This window comes from Lutjanus erythropterus, chromosome 21 (assembly GCF_056507025.1).
Source record: "Lutjanus erythropterus isolate fLutEry1 chromosome 21, fLutEry1.hap2, whole genome shotgun sequence".
Taxonomy (NCBI): Eukaryota; Metazoa; Chordata; class Actinopteri; order Lutjaniformes; family Lutjanidae; genus Lutjanus; species Lutjanus erythropterus.
Genome location: NC_139337.1, coordinates 25964878 through 25978800, shown reverse-complemented (window position 1 = coordinate 25978800; position 13923 = coordinate 25964878). Strand labels below are relative to the sequence as shown.

Sequence of the window (13923 nt, the reverse complement as noted above, 5' to 3'; positions counted from 1 at the left end):
GATAGACTCTGCCAGTCGCCAATATAGCTAATCAATCACCCAACCCTGTGGCAGTTGTTGAGAGCTCATCCATCTACTGGGTGAACGTGCACGGATCACCCAGTCTGCTCTCATTGATTAATGTGAACTTTTTCCAAACTTCTGCTGTTGGAAAAGTGTCCGGTAGTGTGAGCAACTGCACATATTCAGAAAAACTCACTTTTCTTCAGCCATTATAAAGAAAAAAGCCAAGAAAACTTGCTAGCTAGTGTTAGCTAACGTGTTTAGGGAATTGTTTTGCCTCCACTTAAGCGCTGCCCACAAAAACTTGCAAAACAGAAAAGGGGTCTTTAAGATGATGTTTGAATTATGGGCATGTGACGCGAGTGTATCTGTGGCATGCAGGTTTTGGAAGCGTCTGAAACAGATAGCAAAGTTGCTATTTACAGTTATTCAACACTGCAAATTGATTGTCTATCCTAAGACCTGTCATCCTGATCTTTGTGGCGAATTTGCTTTTCAGCAGTAGCAGTTTTATTACTTTTCTCAGTGGATGTGTACATTTTGAAAAGTATTGTGTTTTTTTATGTGTGCATATGTTTGTAATGGCATCGGCAATCGGCCAAAATGAGATATAAAATATCGGCATATCGGACATTGGCAAAAATCCGTTGCATCCTTACATACAGACTGCGTTCACGTCGTTGTTCTCCTGCGTGTGTGCAACCTTTGCAGGATGCTAAATGCATAATCATTTCCCCATCATCATTAAGTCCTCTGACTGTAGAAGTAAATGCTGTGTTAAAACCTGTCTTTCACATCCACTGCTGTGGTAGATTGTCTGTTAATAGCACCATGCCTCATGTTGATAACTAATTAGAGTAAAATGACTTGCATAGAAAGTATTAAATTTTGCATTCAGAACATTCAGTAATCAGCTGCAGTCTGTTTCAGTTGCCAGTGGCCAAATAAGAACTTATTTTAAAGAAATGATGTGACTCACTTTAGTGAATTTGTTCAGATTGTGGCAGAACACGATCACAGCGCCTGCTGGATGTAGGGCCTGAGGCAATTTGCTCACCTAAAAGCAATTGACAGTAGCTACATTTAAATGAACTGTGTTTGATGAGTTCTTGAATCTATTTCCATTCATCTGCATATGTTAGACAAAAAGCTCATCAAAGGCTTCGCTCTTAAGAGCCACAATGAGCATCTGAAACAGTATCAGGCTGACGGCTGCTGTAAACTGGTTTCCACCAATGTGTAGCAGTGCTGAGAATTAGATGTAGAGCTGTTAAAATGTTACACAATATGCACTGGATGAAGGTTAATACATTTGTTTTTGTCATTTTTTTATATTTATATTGATGTAGCGTTCTAGTTTGTCTTTATGAGAGCAAATACTGTAAGCTTTTGTAAGTGCAGTTAATTAAAGGGATAGTTTAGATTATTTGAAGTGGGATTGTATGAGGTCCTCAGTCAGAAACATAGTGTATTACCTACAGTAGATGGTGGTTAACACGCTTCCAGTTTGGAGAAGCAGCAGAAGTACCAGCACAGAAGAAGTGACTATCTATATAAGAATGCACTACATTTGGAACATTTTCAGTGCATAAACTTGCTGTCAGAAAGCTTTTTATCTTGAGAAACCGCCATTATATAAGACAAGTATTGCTCTTTCAAAACCAACCAAACTCCTTTGGCAAAAACAGTCATTTTACCTCACAGAACACGAGAGTCGCTGATGTACTGGGTTAGTTTGTAAATGATAATAGATGACTATCGTGTTTGAAAGGGATAGTTCAGATACATCAAAGTCACATAATAGCATGAACAAACTAACCCACTGAGGCAGTGGTAGACCAGCAACTCCTTTGTCCTGTGAGGTAAAAATGACAGATTTTACCAATGAAGTCTGGTTGCTGTGGAGAAAACAAATTCTGGCTTATATAACATTGGTTTTCTGTTGAAAAAGGCTGTCTGATGGCAAGGTAAAGTGGTTAAAATATTCTAATTATGGCTAAAATATGTAAATACATTTCTTAGCTTTCTGTACTGGTACGGCCATCTACTGTAGGTAAAACACTGACTATGGATAAGCTTCAAAAAACCCAAACAATCCCTTTAATAAGTTTTTAAACTGTTTTAACTGATAGTAACACCTTATGAAGTTATAGCATCAGACTAGTTGTATTTAGGCAGACCATACTCTTGATTTGGCACTTTGTTTTTGTGTTTATCCATCTTATGCGTCTCTTTTGCAGCCTTCTCAGGAATTAAAGCTTGCTCCTGAAAAAAAATGCTTGCTTCATGTGCCCCTCGATGACAAAGTACAAAAACAAACGGTGATTTTTCAAAGAAAGATTAAAAAAGCGTAGTATACAGACAAAAAATTGTAATGAAAATATCAGCCACATTACAATTTTAAAGACGTGAATCACCTGCAGGTGTGATTCAGTTGACTCAGTGTCTTCATTTCATCCTCCCCTGTTGAACTACCCAGTTGGCCTTTAATGTGCGTTGTACTAAAATGTATCTCATAAAGTTGTATGTACAGTAAAGATATTAGTCTGTAGAGACACATAAAATACACCGTGAATTATTATGATGTGTGACCAGCTTCATGTTTGTCTGTTCAGTCGAGTGACCACGGAGACACGCCTTACCACCCGAGAGAAACCACCAACATGAGAACGCAGACCGTGGCCTCCTACTTCAGAGTAAGATTGTTTTCTACTGAAGACTAGTAGAGCCAGGCATAAGGGGGCGGGGGATGAGTTGAAATGTCGAGAATAGTTGAAGTCGAAATACCATTTTGACTGTCACCCTGAAGACTAATACTAAAAGTTAAAAATCTTACTTACTTTTGATTTTATTCTTGACAGTGTCACTTCACTGTGACTTTAATCTCGATATTTCGACTTTATTCTCAAAACTTTGACTTGATTTTGACTTTATTGTCTTTTTCAAGTACATTCTCTAAATGCAAAATAAAAAATGATCATATATTTATTTGAATTTAGATCAAAGGTTGGTCATTTTGCAGAGATGTGTTACAAACAGCTTTCTCTTCTTTTTCTCACCAACATTGTTTCATAAACCATTAATCAAGCTCTCTGATGTGTTTCTAGTATTCTCTGATGGACCTGCTGTCTAAGATGGTGGCAGGGCAGCCTCACTTTGTCCGCTGCATCAAACCAAACAACGATCGTCACGCCAACAAGTTTGACCGGGAGAAGGTCCTGGTTCAGCTGCGATACACTGGAGTTCTGGAGACGGCCAAGATCAGACGGCAGGGCTACTCTCACCGCATCCTGTTCGCTAACTTCATCAAGAGGTCAGCAGCGAGTGAAAATCTGCGTATGATGTGTGTTGGCTCTTTCATTAGTGTCCAGCTGATTATACCGACTGTTCCAGGTACTACATCCTGGCTTTCCATGCTCACGAGGAGCCACCTGTGACTCAAGAAACATGTGCTGCGATCCTGGAGAAGGCCAAACTGGAGAGCTGGGCGATGGGGAAGACTAAGGTAAGTAGAGACGTTTTGTTTTCTGACTGAATGTGTTTTATTCAGCTCTACGTCTGCTAATTCATGGTTTAAAGGAAGTGATAAGTGGCAGGGCTCTGTGCTTACAGTTATCTCTGCAGTAACAAATAAATAAGAAAGATTTTTTTTTAATGCATAAGGGGCAAACTGACTAAACTGGAACATGGATTGGAATGGATTCCTTTTCATACAGCATGGAGCTGACAAATCAGTGTCCAACCTGAATCAAGTTTCAAATCTGTTTATTTAATCTTGTTATGAATCCTTTCAAACCTCCTATTTATGTTTAATGTTCAACTTTCGAAAGTTACTGAACTTCTAAAACTTCAAAGATCCAGTTGAAATCTGTACATTAAGCATGTAGAAACTGTACTGAGTGGCAATTTAGATTCAGAAATTCACAACTTGTAGCTGAAGCAGTATCAGATTCTGCTGTTCCAATGCAGTATTAGTGAATCTGAGATCAATTAAAAGCAAATTTCTGTAGCTGATCCTGTTGAGGTAAAACAGATAAGATCTGGTGACCAGAAAAGTGTTTTATGTGTCCGTGCTCTCAGGTGTTCCTCAAATACTACCACGTTGAACATCTGAACCTGATGGTGCAGCAGGCCACACAGCGGATCATCGTGCTGCAGGCTTACGTCCGAGGCTGGCTGGGAGCCAAGCGATACCGGCGGATATTAAAAGAGCGAGAACAGAGCGCTCTGGTGCTGCAGTCGGGTTCGTAAAACTGTCCGCTCTGCACAGCTGTTGTCTACCAGAACATCAACAAGTCATCAAGTTAGTTATTCTAATGATTTCTATCCCAATCTCCAGCTTACAGAGGTCACAAAGTCCGGAAGAAGGTGGCTGATGACAAAAGCAAAGCGAAGTTAGAAGCCTTCATCATCCAGTTTCAGGCTGGTAAGAACAATCTGAGATGGAATCAAGTTATCCAACACAGTCTAAGCTTCATGTGCGTTACATTGATTTACCTTCTTCAGTTTGCAGGGGCTATCTTGCAAAAAAGAAATACAAGGAGTTGGTAGACGAGAAGAACAGAGCTGCAACCAAGATTCAGGCTCGTTACAGAGGGCACAAGGAAAGGAAAAGCTTCAAAAGAAAACGGTATGGGAGAGAAGAAATTTACACAATATAGTATGGATTGAATGTAATGTCATAGTTCAAAACTGAAAGAAAAAGCTCTGAAAGGTTGAAATGAAAGATGTTTTTGTAAGATTCAGATTTTGTAAGATTGACATCATCAGCAAAGAAAACTGATCTCTTTCAAATATAATACAATATTCACCTTATAATGTAGCACTTAAAAGATAGACTGTGTTTTGACAAAGATTTTGTTTGTAGGGAAGCCAAAGAGAAAGAGAAAGAAGAGAAAGCCCTCAAAGAAAAAGAGGAAGCAGCTCCTGAGCCAGAGACAGTCACCAATGAAGAAGTTTCCCCTGCTGCCGACAACGAAGCGAAGAATGATGACGAGGAAACGAAGGCCGCCGTGGTTCTGCAGAGCAACTACAGGGGCTTTAAAGAAAGGAAAAAGTTTAAGGAGAGAAAAAAGACAATGGCTGGGGCTGAGTTAGAGATACCTCCAGATGTTGTGGAGCAAGAAGAACCTGCCAGCAAAGAAGAAGACAGGCAAAAGACAGCTGATAAGCCAGAAGAGGATGAAGAAGAGGAGGAAAGTACATATGAAGCAGAGGAGAATGATGACAGCGATCACACACAGGTGCCAGAAGATGATGAACATACAGAAGTGGCAGATGAAGCTGTGATTGAGGATGCGCCAGCAGCAGATGCCAATGCAGGAAAAGAAGTGCAGGAGGAGAAGAAGAAGGAGGAGAACGGAGAAGATAAGGCTCCAGAGGAGGAGGTCGGCAACATAGAAGAAGAAACCAAGGCTGCCACTGTCCTGCAGAGTAATTTCAGAGGTCACAAAGAGAGGAAGAGGTTGCAGGAAGAAGGCAAGATCCCAGCAAAGAAACAGAAAGCAAAAAGTCCTGCTGGTGAAGAGGAAGAAGTGCCCACTGAAAGCAGCCCAGCTGCTGAGGAAGAAGTGCCTGAAGAAGTTCAAGCACCAGCAGAAGAAGAAATCTGCAGCGAGGAGAAAGAAGAAGAATCAACAGACGCTCAAGAAGTTTCCTCAAGCGATGTCAAGGCAGACGACCAAGAAGAGACCAAAGCAGCTGTGGTGCTCCAGAGCAACTTCCGCGGCCATAAGGAGCGCAAACGACTCGAAGAGGAGGGAAAGATCCCAAAGAAGAAGAAGAAGGAACAAGAAGCTACACCAGAGCCTCCAAAAGAAGAAGAACAAGTAGCACAGACAGAAGAATCAGTGCCAGAATCCCAGCCGGAAGCTTCTACAGAGACCCCAGGGGGACTGGATGAGGAAAAAGCTGCTACTGTCCTCCAGAGCAACTTCAGAGGCCATCGGGACCGAAAGAAACTGAAAGCAGAGAGAGAAACAAGACAGAAAACAAAGGAAGAAGTTGCCAGTGATGCAGAAGAGGAAACTAAAGAGGAAGAGGCAACTGAAGAGGAGGCAAACGAGGAGGAGGCCAAGGAGGAGGAGGCTCCGGAGGAGGCGGCCCTGGAGGAGGAGGCCCTGGACGTAACTGACGTGGTGATAGAACGTAAAGAGGAGACGGACGCCGAGAAAGAAAGACTGGAGGAGGAGCAGGCTGCGGTAAAGATCCAGAGTAACTTCAGAGGCTACAAAGACAGGAAGAACCTGAAGGCCAACAAGCAAACAGCTCAGGCAGAAGCTGCACAGCTAGAGAGCTTCTCCAAACAGGTAATATCTCTTTGAAGCGGGGTTGTATGAGGTACCTTATGTACTGTAATGTGGACAGGGTCAGCAGAATAGGTCCAAAACTTTGTCCTCAAACCTAAAAAGACATTTACTACCCAGAGCCAAACAAGTCTGTCTAATACGATTTAATGTATTAGCACAAAAACACGACCCTTCTACTTTCCAGCAGCGTCTCGTGTGTCATATTTTATGGCCAGTGGAGGAGAGAAGCGGCAGGTTTACCTCGGCATCAGATTGCGTTACAAATTCATGTTATTGTAGCAGCGGTTTGTTTTTGTGAGGGTCTGCAGTAAAACCCGGAGCAGAGTTTCTGCGTTGTCTTTCTTTTGAGGTTGTGAACTTGATTTGACTGAACTGTTTTGGGGTTGTTAGGAAAACAAAACAGCTAGGAATCGGAAAGAACAATGGTATTAGAACATATCTGCCTCGACTGGTTAGTTTGTTTGTGTTATTGTGTGACTTGTGTGTTTTAAAAGGTTGGTTTGAATCCACTGAAGTCACATAATAGCATGGATGAGTACCTCATGCAGCCCCAGCTGAAATAATCCAGACTATCTCTGCTCTCCAGCTCATCCTTTTTTCCACTCATTGTTTTTGTCAAATCTCCTCAACAGATCACAAAGACGTCTCAGGACTTTGCGGCCCTGCAGCAGAAGTTGAATGAGATCATTCAGGCCCATCAATCAAACCCTGAGAACAACGTCTTGTTTGTGAGAGGGAAAGCCATGAACGGCTACGCTCCCCAGCATCACCAATCAAGTAAGATAATTGAGATTGGCTGTGTGAAAAACAGATTATAAAGCAGTAAATATAATGCATAATGTTGGCTCGGATTGACCCGAGGTTAATGTGCACTTTTTGGTTCTGCCTTTAAAGTCCCACATAGTTAAGAATGACAGGCTGCCTGTCTAAAGAGGAAATTTATCTCTTCTTTTGGTTTATCCATCCTTCATAGAGGCTTTTTTGATTTTGGTGCACTGAGGTTATCCTTCACTGATACACAACTAAATGGAGTTCACATTCACCCAAGTAAGAGTGAAACTGTCATTTTCCTCCATATTAAAAAGAAAAGAAAGGATTATGTTCAAACCTTGATAGTAAATAATAAGGATTTGTGGTGGGAGTTGCTCCTTGGTCATTATTTATTATTCCAGAGTTAAAGCTTGTGCCAGCTTTTTCATGTTTTCTTAATGTCAAAAAAAGACATTTTATTACCGTCGTCTCACAGAAGAAGGCGATGTTATCGACGTCCGCTGTCCTCTTTTCTCTCTCGTGTGGCTTGATTAGATCAAGGAAACCTGGGAAAGTCAAGTGCCAAAACAGGAAGCGCTCCTCTACCCAATGTGTCATCAAAAATAAAATTTGATTTGCGCAGGTGATAGGTGTAATTGCTTTCAGGCTGGCGAGCGAGTCTTTGCAAAACGGAGCTGGCAGCTGAAATGTCGCCGTCAGGCGCCCTGACAAAATAATGTAATAATTATGTAATAATATCAATGATTGCCTTTTCTTGGCTGGCACGATAATTATCCTGCCACTCTTCTGGTCTTTGGCATCATTACAAAGTATAAAGTGAAGGGTTACAATATCTTTTAAATCTTTTGAAGTGGAGCACTGAATTTGTATCAGTGGGATTCTTGTCATTTTAATTTGATTTTTTGCATAATTTGTAATGAAAACTCATAAGGGTCTCTGTGTCCTTAGGAATAAAGTTCACACTGGACTCTCACTGAACATTAATTTTCATCTGACACCCTGTTCAGTGCTAATGCAGAAATCCTTTAGATAGCAAGGTGGAATCAAGTTGTGGAGGTCAGGATGTTGGGTGTAGCAAGCCCAAACTAACCAGACTTGGCATGGAGAGCCTGCTGTAGGCCTCCCCAGGGGCGGATAGCTGGTACCAGGGGATTCTGGGTAGGCTTAGGGGGACTGAGAGCCTCAAAGCGAGGCTGTGTAACTTTTGGCTTAAAGGAGCAATATGTAACAACTGCACATCCAAAAATTAACACTGCAGTCTAAATAGAAAGTTGGAGCCAGACACTGTATTAAATAGATTGAAATCTTATTTGTTTGGGCGGCACGGTGGTGCAGTGATTAGCACTGTTGCCTCACAGCAACAAGGTCCTGAGTTCAAATCCCCCAGTTGGCTCAGGAGCTGGAGAGTTTGTGGCTGGGGCAGGGCCTTTCTGTGCAGCATTTGCATGTTCTCCTCTTGTCTGCGTGGGTTCTCTCCAGGTACTCCGGCTTCCTCCCACAGTCCAAAGACGTGCAGTGTAATACAGTAGATTAATTGATAACTCTATCTTTAACCATTATAAACATCTACTCCTGAAACTCGAAACTTTTCAAACACTTGGCAGCATTTTTAAATGGTTAGCACGATGCAAACATTCAAAATGAAATTTAAATAAATTGCACTCTGCTTTTTTCTTCCTTGAGCTTAAATAATTCAGAGCTGCTGACATGATGACAGCGCTGTTGACAGGTCTCACTCAGGTTCGGCCTCCGTTCACCTGACACATGCTGCTCATCTGTGTTGCTGTGACACATCTCTCTTCATGGCTTGTCACTCAAGTGTAGTTAAGCATTTACATGATAGTTGAGACTAATGGATCGTATCGGATTGTACATTTTTTCCACCAATATGCGATCCAGTGACACAGATACAGACACTGGGTATCAGATCCATGCATCCCTGCTTTAAAGACGTCATCATAAGGCAACGTGAGTGAGATAAAATGTTGTGTAAGAGTAGCACCGGTAGAGAAGAGTCATAAGTCAGCAAACGGATGCAGAAATGTCAGCCACACAGTCATATTTTAGGTTTTCTGACATTAGCCACCGTAAGCGACTGCTCATACCAGACCAAATAAGGCTGCAGCAGCAAATCAGTGCAGTTCCATTTTATGGATTATAAATAAATATTTATGAGGAAGAGTTTATTTCTATTTTTCAAACTTGTAGTCTCACTTTAACTTTAACCAACTGTTTTAGTTGCCTAACCTTAATTATACCCTAACCATAGTTTTTGTCCTAGGCGTAATCTTTCTCAAAACTTAAACATACTGTAGCTGCCAGACACAGATACTGTAGGAAGTTTGAAGGGCACTATGATGGCTTATTAGGTGGTGGTAGGTAAAAAATAAAAAATAAAATAATAAATATTCCCTCATATCATCATATCATATAGACTGACTCACAGCAGCTGATGTGAAGTGATGTGGTTCTTTTACCTAAACTTGTGACTTTATTCTCATGGAATATTCAAGCTTTCTTTCCATGAATTTGAATTTTCTCTTGTTAATTTACCACTTTTAATCTTTGAGAATAGAGGGTTTTTTCTCCATCAATGGAACATTACCCCGCTCACCTTGCTCTGTTTTTTTTTGTTTTTTTTAACCGACAGTGGCAATGGAACACAATTCAGAGAATTTAATGTGTTAATTAAGAAGCTTTACAGCCGCTGGGATGCAAATTGTTACCTTTATTAACTTTAGGCAGAGCCAGAATATCTGTTTCCCTGTTTCAAGCTGAACTAACCAAACTGGCTGCTGGCTCTAGCTTCAAATCTACTGTGCAGACTGAGAGTTGTGTTGATTCTTTACATCTGGATCTTTGCAAGAGAGCAAATAAGCGTGTTTCTTAGAATGTCAAACCATTTCTTCAGCATGCTTGTGCTTTATTTTGGTGAAATCTTTACCAACATTACCCACACACACATTACTCCACATAGAGTTTCCAGTAGAGTGGAGTGTTCCTTTAATCCAGGCATGTCTGCCCTTTACAGTCGTTTCTTTAGCACAGCACGTTGCCTGAGGTAAAGCAGAATGAATTATCTGTGTTATTTCCAAAGGCTGCTGCAGCTCTCTGTAAGATTATGCTTTTCAGATCCCCACTAGTTCGTTCCTCCATCGACAGTCCTCTGCCGTCCTTGGGTATTTCTATAACGCAATAAAATTGATCAGAACCGTTTGTGACAAACACACAGTGAAATCAGAGGAACGCCAGTCACATTGTTCTTCATGGGAAAGGTCATCAAATGTTAATCACGCTTTGTGAGCGAGCGTTTCCAACAATTATGGCAGGAATTAATAATAAAATGCGTGTGTGAAATTGGCTTTACTCGTTTGCGCAACACAGAATGACCTTTAGATTGAGTTGTTCAATAATATCACAAACTTTTCAGCTCCTTTACCTGAGAGCTGCTGCACATGATGGATTGTTCTGTGCAGCGTGTTTCCCTCTTGCATGAGCAGTGATTAATAATGAGCAACAAGCAAAGGTCATTGTAATATATTAATAATTACATTATCACATGCCCAGAGAGGAATATTGTAACAGTAGATCAGTCACGACAGATGGGATAGATTGCAACACATCCAGTGCCGTATGGAAGATGTTACGCAGGGAACAAACACACCTCTTTCTGTATATTCTGTATACGGTGCAGGAAATCGAACAAAGTTATAGGACGCTTTGTTTGTGTCAAAGGTTGTTTTCTCTATTGGAAAATTCAAACTGCCCCCAAAGGCCTCCGGGTTAAACTGCAGTATGTATGGAGGGCAGTTCAATAAGGTGTCAAATCACACTCAATAGTGTCTCCTGTGATCCAACCAACCATGTGTGTCATGATCCTACTGGCTGTTGTACGTTCAAATGATAGACAGAGCCCTTGGACCTGGACTTCATTTAGGTTTAATCAAAGAAATACATGATCAGATTTTATGCTCAACTCGTCTAAGGGACATCCTTGTATCCCAATGTTCCCTGTCATTTCTCTAATATCTGCTCTCTGATAAAAAACATAAAATTACCAAATGCTTCAAAAGAAAGGAAAAACCTGTTAACTAATAAAATTAAATAACTTAGTGACCTTTGTAAAATTTGGAACTGTCTAAATAAAATTTAACTAAAATTTATCTGAACAGACACTCCAAATGCACCTTGTACTTAAAGGTAGAATATGCAGCAATCCTTAGTTTAATAAATCGTCCATGTACAAGAGATTTTGCTGCAGCTTCCTCTTTGACTGACTGATTGAAGAACAAAGAACAAAAAACCTGCCTGACACCAGGCCTGAAGCCCAAAAGGGTCAAAAGTAGAGCAGAACATGAGAAAATTAGAAAACACACAAGGAGAGGGACCTCACACTTCTAGTGAGTCAAATCATTACTTCTAGTAATGATTTAGAGGCATTATTTTTTTTATTTTAGGAAAATGCTGAATATTACCTTTAACTGAGTTTTTGTTATTTTGATTACCTTGTTCTTGTTGATAAATGTAGATGTACATGTTACTTAATTGTATTGTATTGATTAATTGTGCACCCCTACCAAATATTCACCTGTAATTGACAGCTACACTTCTACACTGCGTAAAAGTTGCTGAAGGGCATTCTGGGACATGTAGGAAATTGGAAAACGCATGTTGATGGCACAAAAACATAATTTACATCATTAAATCTACAAAAATTGTAGGTTAATGATGTGCTGATTTTCAATTTTCATTGAAGTGTCCATTCATGCTCAGACTTCTGACAGGGAGAAGTAGCACATTATTACTCAGCGCCTTTTATCCTGGAGCAAACACATCAGTTTGAACCGTCTTTGTTCCTTTTTCAGCTGACAAGAGACTGTCGCGGACCCCCCGCAGGACGCAGCAGCCGAAGACCCTCAACACACCGGAGGACTCCACCTATTACAACCTGATTCATGTGAGTTACAGACAGGGATGGAGAACGATTTCGGATACAAACTACAGCAAAGCTCTGCTGTCTGCTGCCATGTGACACTGTAACCACCTCCACAGCCGTTGGTTTCCACAATGCAATATTGATTGGCAATTATTCTCTGTCTTTACTATATATGTGCCCAAGATCAGACTATTGCCAAGTTGTCTGGAAAAGTTTCTTTAGTACTTTTATGTAACTATCTGTAATGTTCCATAATTTCAGCGAACAATAGCTCCTCCCAAAGGTACTTCTTTTCCAGCACGAAAGGTTTGTTTACAATGCTGACAATCCTATTTAGTTTCTCTATTCTGTAGATACAGTAAAACACATTTAATCAATAGTCTAATCTAACAAGAATAAAGACCCGACATTCAACAATTGATGAAGAATAAAAACTTGAAAAAGGGTAGTTTTTTTCTGTAGTTTTAAAGCATGATTGCTCCCTTACAAATTCACTAAAAATCCTGAGAAATCTTGAGCCTGGTAGCTCAGTTGGTGGAGCGTTTGCCCCTCGTGCTGAGACTGTGAGTCCTCTGCAGGAGCCGTGGGTTTGACTCCTGTCATCTCCCCATTTCCTGTCTTCACTTCAGCTGTCCTGTCTAATAAAGACATGAAAAAGTCCAGAAAACGTTGTTAATAAAAGAAAATCTCGAAAACAGAAATACTTCTACTATTGATTGAAAAGTAAAAACAGTGGTTCCTAACATGAGATCGCAAAGGGTCGCATGAAAAAGTGGCGAGGTCAAGAGACGATAAACAGGATTTGAATGTCGAATATGTTCAGTATCTGCCACACAAAGTCATGTTTTTCTTCTAGACATTCATCGCTTCTTTTTTGTTAATTACTGGATAATTTTACCTCATTGGGCCTCTAAAAATATTTAATCTTTATTTCAAATGCTCAAATTCAGCAGCTCTACGAAGCTCTTTACACTTGGTATTAACATGCATGGAAATCAGTCCAATAGATGTTCAGATATTTCAGTCTGGACCAAAGTGATGGGCCATCCATCCGTTGTTTAGCATACAGCTTGTTAACAGATGCAACTTGTAATGAGCCAAATAGCCTTTTTGCTGTTGCAGGGTCACAAGCCAAAAGGTTGGGAACCACTGTTCTAAAACCACTTCCTTTTTCTTTACCTGAGCACAGAGATTAGGAGCGTTTGATTGACGTGTAGTAATCTGTCCTCTGTCTCTCTTCTCTCAGAGGTCTGTCCAGGATGATAAACGCAAGCCCAGGAAAGCGGAGTAAGTGGCTGGTTCTTATTTCAACCTCATTTTAACAACCCATCACTACTCTTTTAAAAGGTTGGCGTGCTGCCTGCTTGCTTGGCACAGGGAGTCCAGAGTAATGACTGTAGCCCGGCGCCAACATAAGGACGGTGTCTGGGTCCAAACTTAACGGTCTGCAGCATCAGTGAAATTAATTAGCCTCATCTGCAGGGTTTGCAGGGTTACTTTAAAAATGTATTCTGATAAAATCACTAATTACCTCTTAAAAATCGAAGTCAGTAACCTAATCCAAGTATCACAATTTTAAAGTAATGTAGCTTGATTGCTTTCCATTACTTTTTGATTAGCTCAATACCAAATATGGTAAAAGGTGATTCACCTAATGTGTGGTGTGTGGGCTTCTGTTAATACCTACACACCGTTCTGGTCACCAACATCACCACTTACAGTCCCAAAATGTTTTGTAGTAGCAGTAGGAATATGTACAGGTTAGCGAGCTAACTGGATTTCTGTATAGCTAACATTAGCGGTTGGTCTGTGTAGCCAACATTGGTGGATGGTCTGTTTAGCTAATGTTAGTGTTTGGGCTATGTAATAATCTTAGCATTTCTTCTGTTTAGCTAATGTTAGTGG

At 40.6% G+C, this 13923-nt stretch overlaps 1 protein-coding gene across 1 annotated transcript in view; it reads left to right on the top strand.

The window, feature by feature from the left end:
- The window catches only part of myo3a (myosin IIIA), a 70484-nt gene that overhangs the window by 50497 nt on the left and 6064 nt on the right, over nt 1-13923 (top strand). Inside the window, exons 26-35 of the mRNA XM_084747164.1 lie at nt 2619-2699; nt 3111-3316; nt 3397-3508; nt 4084-4246; nt 4343-4429; nt 4510-4633; nt 4871-6311; nt 6944-7088; nt 11948-12039; nt 13265-13305. Coding sequence (XP_084603290.1) covers nt 2619-2699; nt 3111-3316; nt 3397-3508; nt 4084-4246; nt 4343-4429; nt 4510-4633; nt 4871-6311; nt 6944-7088; nt 11948-12039; nt 13265-13305 — 2492 coding nt within the window. The remainder of the gene's footprint in view (nt 1-2618; nt 2700-3110; nt 3317-3396; nt 3509-4083; nt 4247-4342; nt 4430-4509; nt 4634-4870; nt 6312-6943; nt 7089-11947; nt 12040-13264; nt 13306-13923) is intronic.